Below are 21,500 nucleotides of genomic sequence, written 5' to 3' on the forward strand. Positions count from 1 at the left end.
TAGATGAAAAAGTTCACACCCAACCCACTACAGCGTGGAGAACATGACAAGAGCCAACGCTGCGTCCTCTAAGTAGGTATTGACCAATTACGTTACTGTTTTTCTCCACCCTATCGCTATATGTGTGACCGGGGAAGGAAATGTGAGAATCGCAGAAAAACATCACTTTTTTTCTGGCACCTAATTTTTAGACTCATTATAGGAACGGTAGACGAAAATTTAGTTATTACTGGCAATGATAGCAATCATTTTAGCTTATTACCGACCAAAATGTCTTTTTGTCTTTGGGCGTTATTACAGGTGAGTCTCGGAGGGTGCATGCTTGTTGGGAGTCGCCTCACAAACGAGGAATTCTTACGGTTAAATGGCTAATCATGTGACTATGTAGGGGAGAGGGGTTTTTCTTAAAACTAGATGGTCTAACATATTTTGAACCGCACAAATATTGAGAAGCTTCAAACTATTTTACTTTTTTGGGTTATCAATCAATGTACGCCATCAAACAATATATAATCGGCAGACTGGATATGGTTTAACCTTCATCTTCATGCTCCAACATATTAACCAAACTGGAATCGAACTGGTCGCTACCGGTTAGCATGATAGCTCGGTCTCATCGGAGGGTACTCTCCTCTACTGACCAGAGAGTAGGGGGAATGGAATGGAAGAAGTGTTCGCCTCTGTCAACCGTATCACTTAAGGCAACCATCGTTGCGGAAAATCAAGTGGTTCAAAAAACGACCACCTCCACTAGTTCAATTACTACCTTTAGCCGCGAGCACGCTAAACGTCCATTATAATCACTACACATCCCCGAGCCGGCAAGAACGACGGAAAAGCAGACGAATCTCGAGCACGTAGGAACCTTTCGTATGAGGAAACATATCGTTTGAATTGGAAAGTTTCAGTAATGATGTCACGGTCTTACGTATGCTCTTCATTCGAAGCCAGGCGGGAATAGCGCCGCTAAAATACGTTTTTAACACACGACAATCAAGTCTGTTGTCTTCGATATGAGCGAGTACGCGATGTTACTGGGCATAAGAGCGATGAATGACTAAATACTGCGGAATAGTATTTAGCTAGCGAGTGTGAGTCAAAATGGAAAAGTTGTCCAATTTCTGCAATTGGTTACATCCGTCCAATGGTCTATATTTCATTCATGGTTCTGCATCTATAGTAAGCCGTAATAAAAATTATATGACAGTCGCGCGTTCACGCAACACTCGTAGGTTGTTGCGATTCCATGACTCCGTGAGTAATTATGATCATGACAGTGATGCAAACTAAATGTTTGTGTTACTCTACGTCATTCATGTTTTTCCATGATTTAGTCAAGAAAATTATGTTGAGCTTTTTAGTGGAATGTCTAGTCGAGTCGAGTACGAGACACTGAAGACGGCCTTACTGTTGAGGTCGAAATACGTATCTGTCAAGATACAATTAAGTGGTGGAATTCAATGGGATTGTACAAACTCGTCTTATGACAAGGGATGATTTAGTCTTCAGTGTCGCTCTACGATACATCAATTCTACAGCCTGGGCCATTTTTTTTGTTTGTTCTAAAATCGCCAAACAATATGGGTATATCTATAGGTAATTAGTGAAAATTAATTTTAAATATGCGAAGGAACCGAAACTTTGGAACAAATTCGATTCGTTAGAATCATTTTTCCATTTTAATTTGCTGGCGTAAACCAGAATGTGCATAAACTTTCGTTCTAAAGTGCATTTGAACGTAATCCTTATTGTGAACATAACGAAATAATATTCTAGGCAAGAACGGTATTGATCGTAATCTACAATTAGAAAAAATAAGATAATAAAGAAGGGAAAAAAATCTAAGCAAGAAACGTCAATTAGTCAATCCACTTACTCCTACTTTGAAAAAGTAGCTCCTTCGTATGTCTTCATCAGAGCTAGTTTACAGGTTAGATTTTTTTTTCATAATCATTACAGTGCTGCGTTACTTCCCTATAAAATAACTCAATTTCGAACGGCGGTAGTATATATAGTGCTTCCGCCCCATAATAATTGGTCTACGTGTGACTATTGAATTTCCTACAATCTATGCAATCGGAACCTCATTCATCTGACCACCATGACGATGCCATGTACATGCCATCATATGAACGATGATTTAGCACAGCAACGAAGCGTCAAAGAGCTATGTGATGGGAAACATCGGAAACTAACAAAAGCGTCCCAAAAACTGCAGTCACACTGAAAAACAAACATCCAATGCCACCGAGCTCGGAATACTCGGCAAAAACGTGACGACAAACAACAGATCACGCAGGCCATTTGGGTATTGCCGGTGAGAGGCCTTCTGCAGAAATAAAACACTTTTATGTGTGCTGCGGGAGGGCATTTTACATCTAAATTCCGGCCCTCAAATTTTGTCTGCTTCCTTTTGCTGTTCCGATCGGTCTAGCTAGGTCGTCGAAGGTGGGCTCGATACGAGAAATTGACATGACATAATGCCGCCGCCCAGAACCGGCAGGACCTCTGTATTTATTATCGATTATTAGCAATAGCCAAAGGATCACGTTCAACGGATTTCTCCAATCTCTTCTGTTTCGCTGCTTGCTGCAGGGGGTTCACAAATTCCGAATCCTTACGGCCCACTTATGGAGATGGTTGTTTGATTAGATTGATATATTTTACTGTCATTTATATTCGGCGTGTTTATCGCAGTTATGTCTATTGCCATTCTTAAAAACTGTAATTTGAACTTGACCCTACTATCGATTAAAGAGCTAATTTATAAAAGCACCCCGCTGGTTTGGGATGCACTGACTCCCAGGTATCCGGAGCGGTACACCTTTCGCCAACGGACACCGATTAGGGAACAATTTTGTATCAACAATAGGCAATGACCTACCGAGAAACTTGCGTAGCACTGTCGAGACCGAATAAATTAATCTCAATTTAGTTACTCCCCTTTTCCATGCCGTTGCACCTCTAGCCCGAATGTGTTTCCACTGCCGGCCGATGCCAAAGATAGGGCAGGCGGGCGGGTTCTCGAGACCGCACAAGGTGACATGCTAAAGGCTTTCGATGCAACGATTGGCAGCGAATTTCGGATAAGGCAAATATGTGGGCGCATTGATGCATACACGAACACCTTTGGATCGGGCGGCCTGGAAGCAGAGTTCACGCTGATGAGAGAGCGGCGTACACAAAAGCCACTGGTGAATGATGATGCTTTACGAGAATCCTCTGGCGGTGGCGGTGGTGTGATTTGATATCTTGTGCGATGTAATAAGAGGATATATCGTCAGAGATCATGAAGCGATTACCGCTAACAAGACCACCGACAAGGATGATTCGGGCTCGAACTGGTTAATTATATACTGTTTAAGAGTTTGTATATCATTAAAAAGGTAAAGACATTAGACATTAGACAAAAAGGCATATTAAATATTTAAAAATGACATGTGCTGATAATCGGTTAAATGGTAGTCAAATTATGGATATCTGGAAATAAAGGCAATAGAATTTATATACTAATTGATTACAATCAAATAGTTGCCTGTGTAATGCCTACCTGGATAGCGTGTTGACTACAGAGCTGTTACATCTATGCCTGGTGTATTGTACAGCTTCATAATTGTCGTTTTTGGGCAATGTTCCTCCAATTTCCCCGCAAGTTTGGGGTCCGCAGGTTTGACACCACCTATCGACGTCGCCAGATTCATTGGCACCTTGTATCCTCTCGTCCAGCTTCTGGCGGTACTGTCCAACAACCCCTTCAACTGCCAAGCGTTGGATATTGAAACACATCGTTCTGTCATTTCGTTAATTCGTGACGTGCATAGTTGCTTCCGAATTTTCTAACGAGTCAATGTTCGGGCCTATGGAAGACATTACATTTATAACGTCCAAGAAAGGCCATCCGCCAAACAGCACGTGATCTTTATTATTATATCCGACGGAAGTGTTTAGGAGGCTGTAACCCGTCGCAAAGTTTAGAGCGCTGGGGTGGGAGACCCGTTCTGGGAGATCTGCTGCCAAGAAATACCCTAAAGAGCTTTAGCTTTAGCCTAGGTCCTCCCGGAATTACCTTTTGGTAATAATTCGGAAGGTAGGCTCTTCGTGTTTTTATTCAGCGCCCTTCCTTAGTTGGCGAGCTTTGCACTTCCTTCATTCCGGCTAGGGTCATTCTGGTGTCCTCTGGCTCCCCTTCATGGACCATTTATTGAGCCCTTTGGGTTCCTCTCCCCATAGTCTCCATAGGTGGATCAATCCATAGGTGGATCAATCCTCCTCCGACGGGGAGTTCCACGGCGTCGGAAGTTCTTCCTCAATCAACGATCTGCTTGAACGGGAGGCCAGATGAGTGCCGGGTCCGAGCCAAGGACTCCGGGTGAAGATAGCTTCCGGTTAAATGGTTTCATGTTAAATGGTGTACGCCACGACCTACTCAACTAGTCTCCGGCGGTGAATCTAGCCAACTCCAAGTAAACGAACTTCCCATGCCATTAAGCCATTCGGCTCCGAACATAATCGTTGAGCTATTCAGCTCTCGCCTTAATTGCAAACTACTTGGATAGTCCCCGGTAGCGGATATATTTTACAATTTATTAGGAACAAGTAGTTATTTGCAAGATGTTGCGCATGCTGCTTGGGTAACCTGCATTGGAAGCTCTCTCTTAACCTACGGCCCACCGCAACGGGAACGATCGAGTGCTGAAGTCGATCCAAGGACTTCGGGTGGAAATAACGATCAGTTCAATGGTACTCAAACGACCTGAGACCGGTACGTTCACGCGCGACGAACCGTACTAGGACTAGGCCTCGGCTGGTGGATCTAGCATATTCTAATTACCGATTTACAGTGCCCTTGAGTTCCCAGATTAGTGGTTAAGCCATTCAGCTCCCACATCGATCGCGAACGATTTCAAGTCCCCGATTATTTTATTTATTTATTCAGACTAAGGCCGTAGTGGCCTGTGCGGTATATAAGAGTCTTCTCTATTCGGCTCGGTCCATGGCCACACGTCGCCAACCACGCAGTCTACGCAGGGTCCGCAAGTCATCTTCCACCTGTTCGATCCACCTTGCCCGCTGCGCATTTCGCCTTCTTGTGCCTGTCGGATCGTTGCCGAGAACCATTTTAACCTGGTTACTGTCCGACATTCTGGCTACGTGCCCGGCCCACCGCAGTCATCCGATTTTCGCGGTGTGAACGATGGTCCGCCATCTGCACCCCACCGTAGATGGTACGCAGCACTTTCAAGTCTCCGATGCTGGATCTATAAATAAAATAAAATAAATTCCCCGGCAACGGGCCGAAACCCGACGTTCTGCGGCTACGCACTCCTCACAAGCTAACGACAAGTGCGACGTTGGTAGCTGGTATTGCGCGCGACCTTTCATTATCGACATCTATCTTCCGTAACGATACACTCTGACGCTCATGGTCCATGGTTCTGCCATGGCGGCTTGCAGCTGATCTATGCTCCAACCTCATTGTATGATGTCGATTATCCTCGTTGTTACTCCACTGCTCTGCGTTCTGGCATATTTCTTCAACGATGCTATCGGTGGTAGGGTCCATTCTTCATGCCTCGATCATTGCACTCATCTCCACGTCAAACATGATGATGTGAATATGACGTGTCCAGCCGTGTTTTACAGGTCTGGACATACCGGACTGGCGGGTGAAGTCACATGTCCAAAACTTTCCAGCTACCACCTGACGCATCCGTGGCCTGTTAAGAACTGGGTCAAGCCAGCATTCCAGTATCTGATAATCCGGGCCGACACTCTTGGGACTAGACGGTGCTTTTGGTTGAGTTGTCCCACTCCTTCTGGCATTTGGCTACCAATGTTACCTTGATGTTTTTCTGCAATACCGGTGGGTGTAGCATTTCTCGTCTTCCTTGACTACCAGATTGATGGGCATCATGATCGTGAGTACGCAGTCTGCCTCGAGAGATACGATGTGGTAATGCACTGACGACTTTCAGGCACATCAGCCTATGCGTACGCTCCAACTTTGGGCGTTACAGTTTGAGCTCAACGGCGACAACCAGACTGGACCGGGATCGATACTGGGGGTAGCTTTTCAGAATCTTGTACAACCCCTTGGTACTCCCAGCCGAGTAACGAGTTCGCGATCTCCGCCCAGCTAGCACTGTTGAAGACATTGAGCACGTCGGGCATTATCAACGCGCAGAAGCGAATACCGCGCCGCATGCAATCGATGTCGAACTCAGCAACACCACCAATTGATTTGATGGCACCTAGTTTAGACCTTCCTTTCCGAAAGCCAAATTGCTCGCTTGACACTTCTTCAATGTTCTCCACATACGGCAACAGCCGGTTTAGAATTAACAACTTCATTAGCTTCCCTACAGTATCTTTCAGGCATATTTGTCTTTGCGCCAGGAGGTCTCCTAGTGGCTTGTCTGGTTTTGGTAACAAAACGCTGTCTCTTCCATTGTTCCATATATTCCGCTCGCCCAGACACCTCTGCAATATGGCTGTCTCTAACATCATCTTCGGTATCCCGAACTCAGGTCGGTATCCCGAACTCACCGCCTCTTTGTCGGCTGCTCTTACCATCGCTGCTGGTCAATGAGTAGGGCCTTGGTGTGACAATAGCATTCTGATTATGGTCTTCCATCTCTTGGGCCATCTCTCGGGAGGTGACAGTGCTCTCCTTGTTCTGGGCCCACCCGGTAGGCATTACCGCATGGGTTCGTGTTGGCGCTCTGACACAGTCTGTCGAAGTAGGCTTGCTTGCTCTCTTGGATGACCTTGGTCAGGGCCAGTCTCGCCGATTTGAATAGCTAGATGCGTTCCTCCCCAACACGCTCTTTGAAATCTTCTTCAAGTCTAGAGGCAGGCTGCTCGAAAGGCTGCTGCTGTTGTTTATTCGTGTCTTCCCGGCTTTTTCCGGCACGCTGCCACGCTGGATATAACAATTGTCCATCAAGGTGATTACAATCGCTCTATAAACAGCAAAGGTCACAAGTCGCAGACGATTATCGGTGGTAGTGGAATGATGGCTTTCCGTTCCAATGATGGAAATTGTATTCTTTCCCGATCTGTGCCTTTGCGGCTCTGATGAGAATTTTTACATAGTGCGGTGAGATGCTCGGCTACAAAGCAAGACCATGCTGAGGGTGGCTGGGTTCGATTCCCGGTGTCGGTCTTTGTAATTTTTGGATTGGAAATTGTCTTGAATTCCCTGGGCATACAAGTATCATCGTGATAGCCTCATGATATACGAATGCAAAAATGGTAACATGGCTTAGAAACCTTGCAGTTAATAACTGTGGAAGTGCTTAATGAACCCTAAGCTGCGAGGAGGCAACGTCCTAGGGGAGGATGTTATGCCAATGAAGAAGAAGGGTACTCTCCGTAGACTTTATCAGGACTTTTATAGAACGCATACTTCACGGAATAGGTCCTTTAACGAGTTGCTTGCACCGATCACCATGAAGCCAACTCCACGTTGCCGTCGCTTGAGAAGCTACCGTTTTGCCTCAAATCCCAATTTATGTTTCAAGATCCGATTTTCCAATTGTTGTTCCTGGTTAATTGCCGGGTCTGTTGGGGTTTAATCCATCCGTTGACTGTACTTTTACATTCTTGATAACTGTAACTGTAGAACTTCGGTAATCAGCCTACCCAGAGTTGCATTACCTACATTATGTTGGATGGGATGCCTTTTGCCACGATGCTGGGTGAATTACTCGATCTTCACTACCTGATGAAGGGGGAAGGGCTGAACATTTGCATTTCTCGTGTGACGCACTTTACGGATCTTCCCTTGGTTGGTGAAAATGATAATTGAGTAAGACAATATACAGACGATATAGTAGGGTAAAAGACTTAATAGTGGAGGCAATAACCACGCGAAATCACTGTTTTATCGCTTACATCTAAACGATACTGCATTTCTTGGAGCTGTATCCAAAGGCCATGAACACTATTTTGAGCGAAATATATTCTGGTCGCAACGTAATCTATCACTGTTGCTTAAAATCATTCTCCAATCATTCAATTTTCGAATAGTTGCGGTATTTTTAATTAGTTTTTTTTGTATTTATAAATCTCATTGTTTTTGTATGGGACTCGCAACTATTTGAACACTACCGCAACTGTTGGTCTTCTTCTTCTTCTTACTGGCATTACATCCCCACACTGGGACAGAGCCGCCTCGCAACTTAGTTCATTAAGCACTTCCACAGTTATTAACTGCGAGGTTTCTAAGCCAGGTTACCATTTTTGCATTCGTATATCATGAGGCTAACACGATGATACTTTTACGCCCAGGGAAGTCGAGACAATTTCCAATCCGAAAATTGCCTACACCGGCACCGGGAATCGAACCCAGCCACCCTCAGCATGGTCTTGCTTTGTAGCCGCGCGTCTTACCACACGGCTAAGGAGGGCCCCCCGCAACTGTTGGTGCAAAGGCTAGAAAAAAAATGTATTTGAGAATAATTTATCGATTTCAAAGATATTGCTAAACTGTTTTTGTTTGTATTGTACACTGGCAGTTTAACTAATTGATCAAAAATGTGGGTTGCTACGTTTATTCTGTTGATTTCCCAAAAAAATACACTATCGCAGCTGTAGGAGCATCTACGACTTTTACCCTATTCAAGTCAAAACAATATTCATGAAGCAATATGAGCTTCATCCATTAAAGGTGTATGCACTCACTAAAAAACACATTCTGTAGGCTCCGTACCGTAAGCTTATTATATCAGGTAAATCATCTGCCACAATTACAACATCTCCAATCCCGCTCGGCAGTGATTTTCCATCGAGCTCAAACTTGATGCAGAGCGAGATGTGCTGAACCACGTGTACTTGCAAATGAACGGAAATTGTTCTGACCGAACTGAACTTTCATTCTGTTTCCCCGAGTTGATGTTGTTATTGTTGTTGCATAGTACCGCTCCTCAGACTGCTATGTGCAAAATATGGACAGAATTTCGCTGACCTGGCACCTGAACTGGCGAACCGGCGATTACGTTACGATGGTCGGCACCCAAAAAAATGATGGAAAAAACATCAGCAATTGGCATACAAAGTGCGATTACAGTAATTATTCGCACTAATGCTAACTCATGAATAAGGTAGAAAAAAATCAGTTAGAAGTTTATTTCCACTTGGCTGCGCTTGGTGATAGAAGATCGACGTCAGGGGAAACTATACATAATTTATTTGGGAGTTTCGCTATTTGTATCTTTCAGTTCTCGGTGGTTCTCTATTTCATAAGTTAAATATTTTGTTACAAAACAGTAATACTAATATTAATCGTAATTCAGATCTTGATAAATCCTGTTCTAAATAATTTTCTTTGTGTTTGTCTTTTATTCTTGCTACTACTAGAAGCTGTCCGGTGCCGATCATGAAGAAAGAAAGCGCCTTCAAGACTAATTACTGATATATCTATCTTCAACTCATTCGGGAATCGATAGATTCATTGATAGCCCCAAACTGGCGTTCAGAAGGCAACCAAGAAGCAGGTGAAACTAAGCGCAGCCTGATTCAAAAGCTTTCTGCCGATTATTTTCCATACAATTATTCCATTCGTTGTTTGTGTTCTAGTAATTGGTTACGGAAAGTACTTTTCATTTGGTACAATTACGCTTCAAAGTCGAGGGCGCCCACCATCACTCTGGCTGGCTGGGGGGTGTGGGCGGTTATCCATGTGCTGACCATCGTCTCGTCTCGGATCGGAAGCTCCGCGCATCGGAAGGTGGCGGCGATTTGTCGAACCCATGTCTGTGTCTATGTAGTGATCCAGTGCGATGTGTGTAAATGCACGATGCTCGAGGAACCGACCGATGATTATAATGTATTTTTAGATGTTCGATCAGATGGTTTGTCTTCGAAGCAACCATCAGGGTACTCCCTCGTTCATGGATGTATGTATGCATGTTCGTATGTTCCCACATGAAGTGAGTTTTGTAAGCTGAATTGAACAACGTGCAGAAACTTTCTTCCATTTCCCACTTCCGATCATCTTCGCGTTCGAGTATCAGTTTATACAAATTCCCACGTACCTGGTTGAATGTGATTCAGATTCGGAAACATATTTGAACGTATGTATATTATACATATTCTGATTGGTCATCTTTGAAGTCATAATCTACAGAACTATTAGGTTCATCACAGGCATTGCAATATCATCTGAGCACAGGATATTATCTTTGCCTGTGCAAAGATATTATCCCTAATCAAAGAGCACTCTGGAAAGATATTATCATTTGAGCATTTGATGATGATCCTGATAGCCAGCGCGGTTCGGGGTTTGTTCACATTGCGAGGGCGTTGCTACAACAAAAGAAGTGAAAAAAAGGTTCTCCATGGCGAACGTTGCACTTTGTTTACTGAGCAGATAGATAACAAAGATCGATATCCCAGCATATCATCAGTATCTTTGCTCAGAAGATCGAATGATGGGATAAGTTGCAATGCCTGGTTCATCATTAAGAGGATTGAATAGAAAACCATGCACAAGTTTGTGCCTATTAGGCATAAAAGTCGCTGAAGTAAGAACAACTTCAATAACAGCATTTGCGTTTTCCACAAAAATTAGTTTGGTTCTTGTTGGCCACGATTTAAATCGCGAACAGATTAGGCTGCTTGCAAGATATCTTTTCTATTGTTCAATAGGAGTGCGCGACGTTGGCCATGGGCATAACGGACGTTATGCATAATCACGAATATTGGACGATACGCATAATCAAACTTGAGCTCGCAGTGTAAAAGAAAAAAAGAGACATTGAAAAAGTTAGCAAATGGTTTGGATCTGATTTGGATAATAATTGAAATTGCAAACATTTAATTAGTTGATTAGGTTGTATAGGAAACCAACAGGATCATACTGAAATTAATCTAGAGTGCGTTGCTTTAATCAGCTAAGAATTTGACAATCGGTGACAAAATCTTACCATCTAACCGCAAATCTCGAGTAATGATGGGTACGTACAAAATTAAAATTGAATGACCGTTAATACCACATTGAATCAAAATTACAGAGATACTTTATTATAATAATCACATAGAAGTAATTTCTCAGCGCCATGTATTTGAATGCTCTAATATTCAAGCCCAGGATTATGTCAACACGATGAGACGTTCCTGTCGGTCCGCTGTGTGAATATTTACTCCATTTATGCCTTACACATGCCTGTCACAACGCGTGGGCCGACCAACGAAAATCAGTGTCAGTCTTATCAATCAGCCTATCACAGTGTCAATATGTGTCCAACGCGCAAAATGTGTGAACAAGGTGGCCTATTGATTGCTATCGGGGCAGGTTCATTGCTTGCGCCAGACTGGTTGTTTAAATATTAATTTTTATGGCATGATGTCAACTTTCTACTTTGAATGGATTTTTATTCTCTCCCGTGTGCGTAATCGCTACACCTTCGCTGTTGCTACTGATTGCTACATTATAATAAATATTTGATAGCGGATCAGTTGTCATTGGGTATCAATGTCGTATTCCTTATTGGCCATTTGTATTAGAACATTACATAATAGTTTGATAAAAATATGTTTGATTCTTCATTCACTAATCACAGAGAACAGATAACTAGCTCCTTATTCCACTAAAAGATGTAGTTCACTCATTAGAGCATATGCCTTTGTGCTTGTATTTGTCTGAAAGTGGTTTCTGATAATTAGAAACCATTGCAGAAAAAAACATTTTCTTATGAAATAGGGAAGATCTCCATGATGTGGTTATGAGATAGGAGAATCTTTCCATCTATATCTCCCTGTAACAAATTTATAAGAATGAGCTTTAATGACATCGTTTTTTCTGCTAATTCAAATTCTCACGGCTATGAAAAACCAAAAAAAATCTTAGCTTTTTTCATACAATGAACTAGAAAAAGAAGTCAAATTTAACGATAATAACAACCGAAAGTGTATATTTTGATAAAACTCTTTTTTAAAGTTTGCATTTTTGTGCAAATTCATCATTCTCGTTTCTACTCAAATGGAAGCTGATGAAATGTTAAATATGAAAACTATGCAACTCTGTCGTGTAACAAGCTAACCTGTGCTGGCGTTGTGCGATTCGGAGACAAATCGGAACAATTTTTTTTCAGCGACTGTTCAACCGAAATAATGTAGGGGAAGGTGGTCGGTTGCTGGAACTGATTGTAACTTTTGACAGATAACAGATATGGACATTTTGACACATGTCATTCATGCGCTATATAGGCACGTTCTTTTTGTGTCGACTACCAATCCAAACAGATGCTTTTAACAAAGAAAACATTTTATTATCAAGTGAAACCCTAATCAAAAGTTTTTTTTTCGGTCATTAACTTATTGTTACAAAACGACATAAAACGATCGAAAAGGTAAATCTATAACATATTAATAAAGTAATTTACTCTATTTTGTGATACAAAGTTGAATGCTACCGTAGCGTTTGAAATTATTCTTTTTTCACTTTTCAAAATGGTTGCTCAGGCTTCGTCTTCTTATTGACATTACATCCCCACACTGGGACAGAGCTGCCTCGCTGCTTAGTGTTTATTAAGCACTTCCACAGTTATTAACTGCGAGGTTTCTAAGCCAGGTTACCATTTTTGCATTCGTATTTCATGAGGCTAGCACAATGATACTTTTATGCCCAGGGAAGTCGAGACAATTTCCAATCCGAAAATTGCCTAGACCGGCACCGGGAATCAAACCCATCCACCCTCAGAATGGTCTTGCTTCGTAGCCGCGCGTCTTACCGCACGGCTAAGGAGGGTTGCTCAGGCTACTGACATCCTGTTGTTTAGCCCATCGCTAGATCGTAGCCAGGATGTCCCGGGCACTAATTCTTATTCATATTGCTTTTCAATAATGACAGCGGGCTATGTCTATTGATGATAATAATGACACCGCGCTTGACACAGGCTCGTGATTGTTACGGTTGTCAGCACCCTAACATGGTCGGTTGTCGGCACCCCATTTTCCAAGGGAGATGTCAAGACAAATCAAAGCTAATTGCCTAATTTCAGGTTATTGGCCACGTTGTGAGCAAAAATAAGAATTTTTGGAAGCCTAATTGAATATGTATAATGTACTTAAATATAATTAATGTCATTGCCATTTACATAATAAACAATGACATTTTCAGCCATGACGCCCACAGCTCATATTATTTCTCCGGCAACCGATCACCTTTTTCTTTTTCTTGTTCAATTGGGCAAAAGTTATGAACCAAGAACAAAAGGATGCCGACAACCGACCACCTTTCCCTAATTACGTAAATTAACGTGTAAAGTGATAAGGGGGCAAGATGTTTTAAGTGAGAAATGAATAATGAACAGTTAGAACTGAGAAGTGAGAAATGTGATGTTCAAAGCGAGTAAAGAGCAGTAACAAATGAAGAGTGAGAAATGCGATGTTTGTAGTAAGTAGTGAAAATGAGAAATGAGAAATGAGAAATGATTGAAGAGAGAAAAGTCAGGAGCGAAAAGCAAGTAGTGAGAAAAACAGAAGTAAGAGGTGAGAAGTTTGAAATGGTAATAAAATTGGGGAGTTATATGAAGATAGAAATTTCCCTTTGTATTATTGTATTCCCTAACCTCGACCTAACATTATTTATAAGAATCAAGATTAAAATTGTACTAGAAACAAGATTTCGGCTGCGTAGCGCTTTACGGCAAAAGAGCCTCTCAAATAAACAAAAGATTTAAAAAATGAAGATAGAAGAATAATGAGTAGAAATAAGAGGAAAGAAGTAGAAAGAAGAGTTAAGAAAGAGAAGAAAGATGATAACAGATAGAAAAGAAGAAAGAAGAAGGAAGGAAGAAGAAGAAGAAGAAGGAATAAAAAGGAATAATTTCTTTTATATGCCAATTTTCATTTCTCACTTCTTACATCTCACTTCTCACTTCCGACTTCTCACTCTTTACTTCTCACTTTTCCTTCTTCACTTCTCATTTCTAACTTCTCGCTTCACATTTATTATTTTCCTCACCTCACTTTTACTTCTTACTCCTCGGTTCACTTCCCATTTTTCGCGTCTTATTTCTTATGTGAAGCAATTCTCACTTCTCACTTCACTTAATCGCAATTTATGGACATTTGTTTAACTATGACGTTGACGTTGGCTTTCTCAGTCTAATTTAATTAAGACGGCTAGTTTGGCATAGCCCGACGTTTCGGTCCCGTGTATTGGACCTTTTTCAAAAGATTACTAGAAACATTAAACATTTTATAACATGGACACATTACAATAACATTTGTTTAAACATACGCTGTCGGCCGACTCTCGTTACATACGGAATGAATGTCTTAACTGGGTAGTTGGAGCTTTTTGTAGTTGCCTAATATTACTTTTTTTAAATTGACGATCATCAGAACATTACTTAGCATTACATAAACATGCGAAGAAACTTTTCAAAGTTACAAAAAATTCAAAATTTTGATATCAAGATTTTGAGCACCCCTAAATCATGTCCGACGGAGCTCAAATTTTGCATAGGGGCATATTTTAGGGCTTAGGAAATGTTTGCGTAACGTCCGGTTTTAAAAATTGGATGAAAAATTATTTTCGCCATAAGAAATTTTCGATTTTTCGATTTTTTTCAAAAAAAAAAATTCTCTAAGTTTCATGCATTTTGAGTCCTTTGGCATCAAAAAACAAAACAAAAATTCCCCCCTTGTGAGAAAAAAAAAGTTTTTATTTATTTTGAGCACCCCTGAATCAAGTCCGACATAGCTCAAATTTTGCATAGGGGCATATTTTTGGCTACGAAAACGTTTGCGTATTGTCCGGTGTTAAAATTCGATGAAAATTTTTTTAATCATCTGAAAAAAAAGTCCCAAAAATGTTCTAAGAGAAAAAATCGATTTTTTCATTTTTTTTAGATAGGGTATCTGTTCCCATATTAATAACAGCCCGTATATTAATCTCAACCGTCGATAAACCAAATAAAAAATCAATTTGATTATAATTTCTCACATCGTATGTACACAATAATGAATAGACCACCTTCTCCAATGTTTGTAATATTATTTAAAATTCCGTTTGAGTAATGTTTTAGTTCACAAGACTCAAATTATTAAAAACAAAATTATAAAACACATTTATTTCCATTTTCCTACCTCTGAACTGTTGATTTGATGCACTGCTCGATTGCTACTAGCAGATTCATCTCATTTCACGCCGTTGTTTTCCACTCAATTTCAAGCTAAAACAAATGAATCTTTTCAAAATACACTTCACAACACATAGAGCACATCACAATTTCACTATAAATATAATCATATTTGAAAAACTAACGCGATTTCCTATAGTTTGATATAGGTTTATTTCGAACAACGTCTAAATTATTCTTGTCCGTATTCCAAACTATTTACATGGCTGCAGCATCGGCAAGGGTTGCCGACCTAGATTTTTATTTCAAAAATGCTTGAATGAACTTTCATTGTGAAATTCAACTCTTATGTTTGTAAAACAAGGTATATCGAAGAGATAAGCTATGACAAACGTAAAATTAAACTGACAAGTTGGCAAACTACAACGAAAACTGTAATTTTGTAATTATATTTCAACTCAAATACAAAACATTGAAGAATTCGGCATCACTGCAATCATATCGTTACGTACATATACACACAAGTAATAGTGTGCGTATTTTATGTTGGAAACAGTATTATTGATATAGGTACAGGCATAGGATTAACTGTTTTTGAATGTTTTGAAAAAGGTGCATGGCAGTGATGATGTTTTTCAGCTAAATACTTCTATAATGTGATAACAATTTCATTTTTGAAGTTACCAAATTGTTATCAATTAAAAATGACGTGAGCCGAGCATAATTATTCTCATGTTTCTTGATTATTGGGTGAGAAATAAATGCATTTCATATGCGCATTGGCTTATTGTTATTGATATAGGAACAGATACCCTAGCATCAGATCTCGATGTTTCATGCATTTTTAAGTCATTTGGCATCAAAAACAAGAATTCAATTTTCGACTTTTCCTTTGGTCCCCACTTGGCAAATTTCCATGGGTAAAAATTTGAAAACTTTGATGAATTTTAGGCATCCCTAAATCATGTCTGTGCCCGCCTTAGCCGTGCGGTAAGACGCGCGGCTACAAAGCAAGACCATGCTGTCCGATGGAGCTCAAATTTGGCATAGGGGCATACTCTGAATTCTGTTTTTACCCGATTTACTTTTTTCTCAATTTTGCACTTATCCTATCCTTATGCCGCATATTAATTACCATCTGATTTTTCTTTGAATTATTTAGCATTTTTTGATACATGTTGCTAAGACTTTGGTGCCAAATTGAAGTCACACGGTCAAAATTACGAGCGAAAAAAACGTGTAAAAACATAATCCTGTGTATTTAAGGGCTTAGGAAATGTTTGCGTAACGTCCGGTTTTTAAATTCGATAAAAAATTGTTTTCGCCATAAGAAATTTTTTCGAAGTCTCAAAGCAGTCGATTAAAAAAAAATCTCAAAGTTTCTTGCATTTTAGGTCCTTTGGCATCAAAAAATTAAAAAAAAAATTTCCCTCTGTGAGAAAAAAATATAAAGTTTTGAATAATTTTGAGCACCTCTAAATCATGTCCGACGTAGGGGGATATTTTCAGCGACGCAAATTTGCATAGGGGGATATTTTTGGCTACGAAGACGTTTGGTGTAAAATACGGTGTTATAAAAGTGCCAAACATGTTCTAAGATAAAAAATCGATCCTTCAAAAAAAAAATGAAATAACATCAGACCTCGACGTTTCGTGCATTTTAAGTCATTTGGCATCAAAAACAAAAATTCGATTTTCGACTTTTCCTTTGGTTTCCCCTTGAGAAAATTTTCATGGGTAAAAATTTTCAAAACTTGGATGAATTTTAGGCACCTCTAAATCATATCCGATTGAGCTCAAATTTCACTTGGATCATATTTTGGGGTAATGAAATTTGTGAGCAATGTCGCTTTTTGAAATTCGAAAATGTCATTTTCATTGGCACCCTAATACACAACTTGACGCATGTATTATTTATATTTGACCTTAATTTTAAGGACAAACACAAATACATATGACCGTTGTATTTTGGTAAACTTACTGCTGATATTGTGCAACATGAATGCCTGTTTGAGCTCGATGAGCAGAACATAGAAACGATTCCCAATTTTACTTACGTTTATATTCTTTTTGCCTTTCTCGTATACAAAGTATACGTAATTTATCTCTGAATTCACATTTCAATTCTTTAATTTCAAAGCTTGCTCCTCATTTATCAACATCACATTTCTTCTTCTTACTTCTTATTTCTCATATCTCATTTCTTACCTGTTGCATCTCACTTTTTATTACTCGCCTAAATTCTCACATTTCCTTACTTCGTTCTGACTTCTCACATCTTATGTCTCACTTCTCACTTCTAGTTTCTTCTTTCTTCTTCTTATTGGCATTAGATCCCCCATTGAGACATTGCCGCCTCGCAGCTTCTACAGTTCTTAATTGCGAGGTTTCTAAGCCAAGATACCATTTTTGCATTTGTATATCATGAGGCTAACACAATTATACTTCAATGCCCAGGGAAGTCGAGAAAATTCACAACTAGAAAATGTCCTAGACCTGACCGGGAATCGAAACCGGCTACCATCAGCATGGTCTTATATTGTAGCCACGCGTTTTACCGCACAACTAAGATAGATCCTCTTCTGGCTTCTGGCTTATTTTTTTCTTATCTCACTTTTCATTTCCTGGTTCTCACTACATATTCTTCATTTCTCTTCGCACATGTCATTTCCCTTTTCTCGCTTCTCGCGTCATACTTCTTTCTCTTGAATATTCACTTCTTATTTGTGGCTACAACTACCTTCTCATTTCTCACATTTCACTTCTTGTTTCTAACCCTTTACTCTTCACATCTAATTTTTCATTTTTGGTGTCCCACTTCTTTGTTGTCACAATTAACTTCATGCTGCTCATTTTCCAAATCTCATTTCTAACATATCATTTTTCGCGTCTCGTGTTGTTTTGCACTTCACGCTTCTCACTCTCCACTTCTCTTTTCACAGATCTCATTTCTCACTTCTCGCTTTTTCCTCCTTACTTCTCATTACCCATTTTGCACTTTTCACGTCTGGAGGTGTGCGAAGCTGCGCCCTGAAAATATTTCAAATTAAATCAATAATTTCAAAATATTTCCCCGAACATGTAGAAAAAACAGCTCATACTTCTCACATTTTTGTGAGTGCTGGATAAGTTTGTGTCAGTTTCAAAATGAATAAACTCTAGAAATAACTAGCGAAGAGGTTTGCAGCTTCCATAGATGTAGTGTCGCCATAAACAACCGTGTTCCGAACCAAATTGGACTATCAGACTTTTTAATCCTTGTACTATACAAACAGAGTTTTGTATTAAATATATCAGATTTTCTTCGCCTTCGCAGTTCCCACTAGGACAATGATGGAAACAAATAAACACCTTAAATTGGAGTGGCCTTCCTATATCTTCCTCCCAATATTCCCATGCTCCCTGCATCCTCCATTGCATCCTTAGTGCCATCCCTTTTTCGAACGTGAAATTGGCGAAAGAGAATTCCCACACTGATCACTCGGTCGGAAGTGTAAGATGCACTTGTGTGCTGTTACGGATTTAACTTCCTTCGAAGAAAATCTCCTGCCGAGCTGTTAAAATGAGCCTTTCTTTCACGTTTATTGTCCAACCAAGTTTCCGTATCGACCGACGGGGTGATGGTAAGAATCATTTCTCCCTCCAGAAAGGCATGCACTTCGGTCGGTCCTACGTAGAGTGGATCATGCAGCACCGGAGGCTGATGACAGCCCGGCTCGGTCGGTGCCGGCTTTTGCAGCGGATTTTATTGCATTTCTCTGCATTTATCCCTCTTACCGGCACTGATGATGGGAACCGCATTTTTCACACGTACCCCGTCAGGCCAAATAAAAACATTTCGTGAGGTGTCGAACTTTTTTTTTCCTCGACCAGACGAAGGTTTTGTTTATGTTTGCGTGCAACAATTTGCTTCTTTTTAATCGGAAGGATTTCTACAAACTGCTTCAACTCACAGCCATTGACTCAACTAAGAGACTGTTGTTTGCCAAATGATATTTTTATGTATTTTATTTAATTTAATTCTATATGAAAATTGAATTGTAATATGCATAAGCGTCAAATATAAACCAATATGCTCGTCAACTTGAGTCATTTATCATACAAAGTGCGGAAAATGCACTGCAAGTTGATATTTAACTTACACTTGTAAGCAACTTAATCGTTAAAAAAATAACTACACAGTATAATTTTGATTCCTTGTACCATGATTATTAATGCATGTATTTAAATAGCCAGAAATCTGCACTTGACCCTAATAGTTATAAATAATTTTATTTCTCTATCCCAGTCACAACACGTTGCCCAAGTACCGAACGGTTCATTGATGATTCAGCCGGCTCTGTTTGCCCTGTTCAGTGTTATCCAGAAAGTTTTGCAATTAACGCGCGCTGATTGTGGGCGCGATATTTCACCTTGGCCGTTCGTTTCCGATCGTGAAGAATTCAGAGAATGATAAACAGTCTGGAAAATATTACAGTCACCTGCGCCCACCCAGCTCGCAAACGCGCACCGGGTATCAGTATCACGTGTGGAATTTCATTCATGGCAAATATGTATCTGATTAGAAACTGAAACCGATAAGTTCAGGGTCGCGGGTCACGTCGATGCAGAAGGCGCCCAAATGATGTAATTTACGAGCGACTCTCAGCAGTGGCAGTCGCAGTTCAAAGAAGAACGCAGTGCCTTCCAATTGCCCTCAACTCCCTGATCTCATTCAAAATTTGACGCGCTCAGGATGAAGGCAACGCATTAACGCAACATAATTTAGGGATCTGCCTGCTGCCTTTTGCTGTGACTTCGGCAACTGCCAAGTGGTTATTATAACCAACTGTCGTCAGCCTCAGCTTGATGGAGAATGTGCCTTTCTGGAAAGTGCTAATAATAGAACACTCCGGCGACAGTGTCAAATATTCATTCAACAAGTTCTTGCATGGGTGTCATGGGAACTGATGCTGCATCCAGATATGAACTGTTGTCGGCAATATTTGACGCGCTTGTTTATTAGAACAAATAGAGTTTAGATTGATTTTCAGGATGTCGTTGGGGGAATAGAGTAACTACAATTACTGATCGGTAGAGAATATAACAGACTATTTTATAGTAGATTTGTTTTCTATTTTTTTTCAAGAATCTGGTATTCAAAGTATCTTTTGGTTGAATTTAGGATAGTTTTATTAATTAAAAGCTAAATTTTGTGATGTCGATAGCGCCATTGTTTTAAAAGTTGTATATTTGCAACATTATTGTGCCAAAAATTCCGTCGTTTTACTTTATGATTACTTGAGCTTTTAATTTCGATTTAAACTTAGTATGTGTTCTTTGATGTTTTCATGAGGGTTTACTTCCAATTGATTTTACAACAGTTAATTGGGTAGAGACAATTATGTCCCCCGGGGATACCTTCGCTGATCTTAGAGGGTACTTATGAAAGAAATACGTAAAGGCGTATGTTATTATGAATGTATAAAAATGGGCAAAACGAATCCCTTTGTTGACCGGATCATTTTTTTTTATTAATTTTAATGATCCATAGCTTTCAACATGATTGAACTTTTTTGGAGCTCAGCTTAGCTTGATTGACTGTTCACTTAGTAGTTACTAGTTGTGATTGGTCGAGAATCAACTAATAAGAACAGCTCACAAAGTATCCTTTTTGCGATTAGAAAAGTATTTTAACTACGTATTGATTTTGCTATCTTTTTATTCTTATTGTGCACATTTCGAGAGAAACCGATTCTAAGTCATCGTTATGGCATGCTAATCAAAAGAAGCTTTTTTTTATTTTCAAAAATAGGGCATCATCTTCCAGGACACATCCAAGGGCTAGGATAAATATATAGTTCTTACTCTTTGATTAGGGACTGTTTTTCTTTGTCTCGACTTGTTAGCCAAAAACCTCGAATATCCTGCTTAATTGAGTTATTCAGAATCCTAGTTCGACTACTACCAACCTGATACCATAGTCCATACGCATCTTCAAAATAATCGATGTTTTGCATTACAATTTGCAAAAGTAATTGAAAGAGCAATCTAGATAAAACATTCTTTAGATACTTCTAGGTAGAACATTCAGTATGATTTGTATCGAAATCTAAAAAAAAATAGCTTTGATAGAAAACTACAAAGGAGAAACATCGAAAGGATCATCTGTTGGAACTTATTGAATAATTCATGGTAAAATTCTTGGCTGAATCCGGGAGAAATCCAACCATTTTTTAAAGTGAAGCTTAAGGAACTGTAGAAAGTATTTCTGCAGCTTATTCAATGTTTTCAATTCTTAACGAATTTCATGAGAATGTCCTAAAAAATAATCGGTTGGAAGAGATTTGTGAAGAGAAAAAATCTGTTCCATTTCAAGAAAAAATATAAGAAGTATAGAAAATCTTGCGGAGTTTGGATGTGTTCAAT

General features: G+C 39.9%; 1 protein-coding gene across 2 annotated transcripts in view; it reads left to right on the forward strand.

Annotated features, from left to right (window-relative positions):
* The window catches only part of LOC134227984 (protein spitz-like), a 156,326-nt gene that overhangs the window by 20,158 nt on the left and 114,668 nt on the right, over window positions 1–21,500 (forward strand). The window contains exon 1 of one of the 2 annotated variants that reach the window (XM_062709716.1): window positions 10,842–10,958. The exons of the other annotated variant lie outside the window; for it this stretch is intronic. Within the exon in view, the coding sequence (XP_062565700.1) occupies window positions 10,952–10,958 (7 nt within the window). The 5' untranslated portion in view covers window positions 10,842–10,951. Of the gene's footprint in view, window positions 1–10,841; window positions 10,959–21,500 lie in introns of those variants that run through there. 2 annotated transcript variants of the gene reach the window in all.

The sequence above is a fragment of the Armigeres subalbatus genome, chromosome 3 (genome assembly GCF_024139115.2).
Source record: "Armigeres subalbatus isolate Guangzhou_Male chromosome 3, GZ_Asu_2, whole genome shotgun sequence".
NCBI classification, from domain to species: domain Eukaryota; kingdom Metazoa; phylum Arthropoda; class Insecta; order Diptera; family Culicidae; genus Armigeres; species Armigeres subalbatus.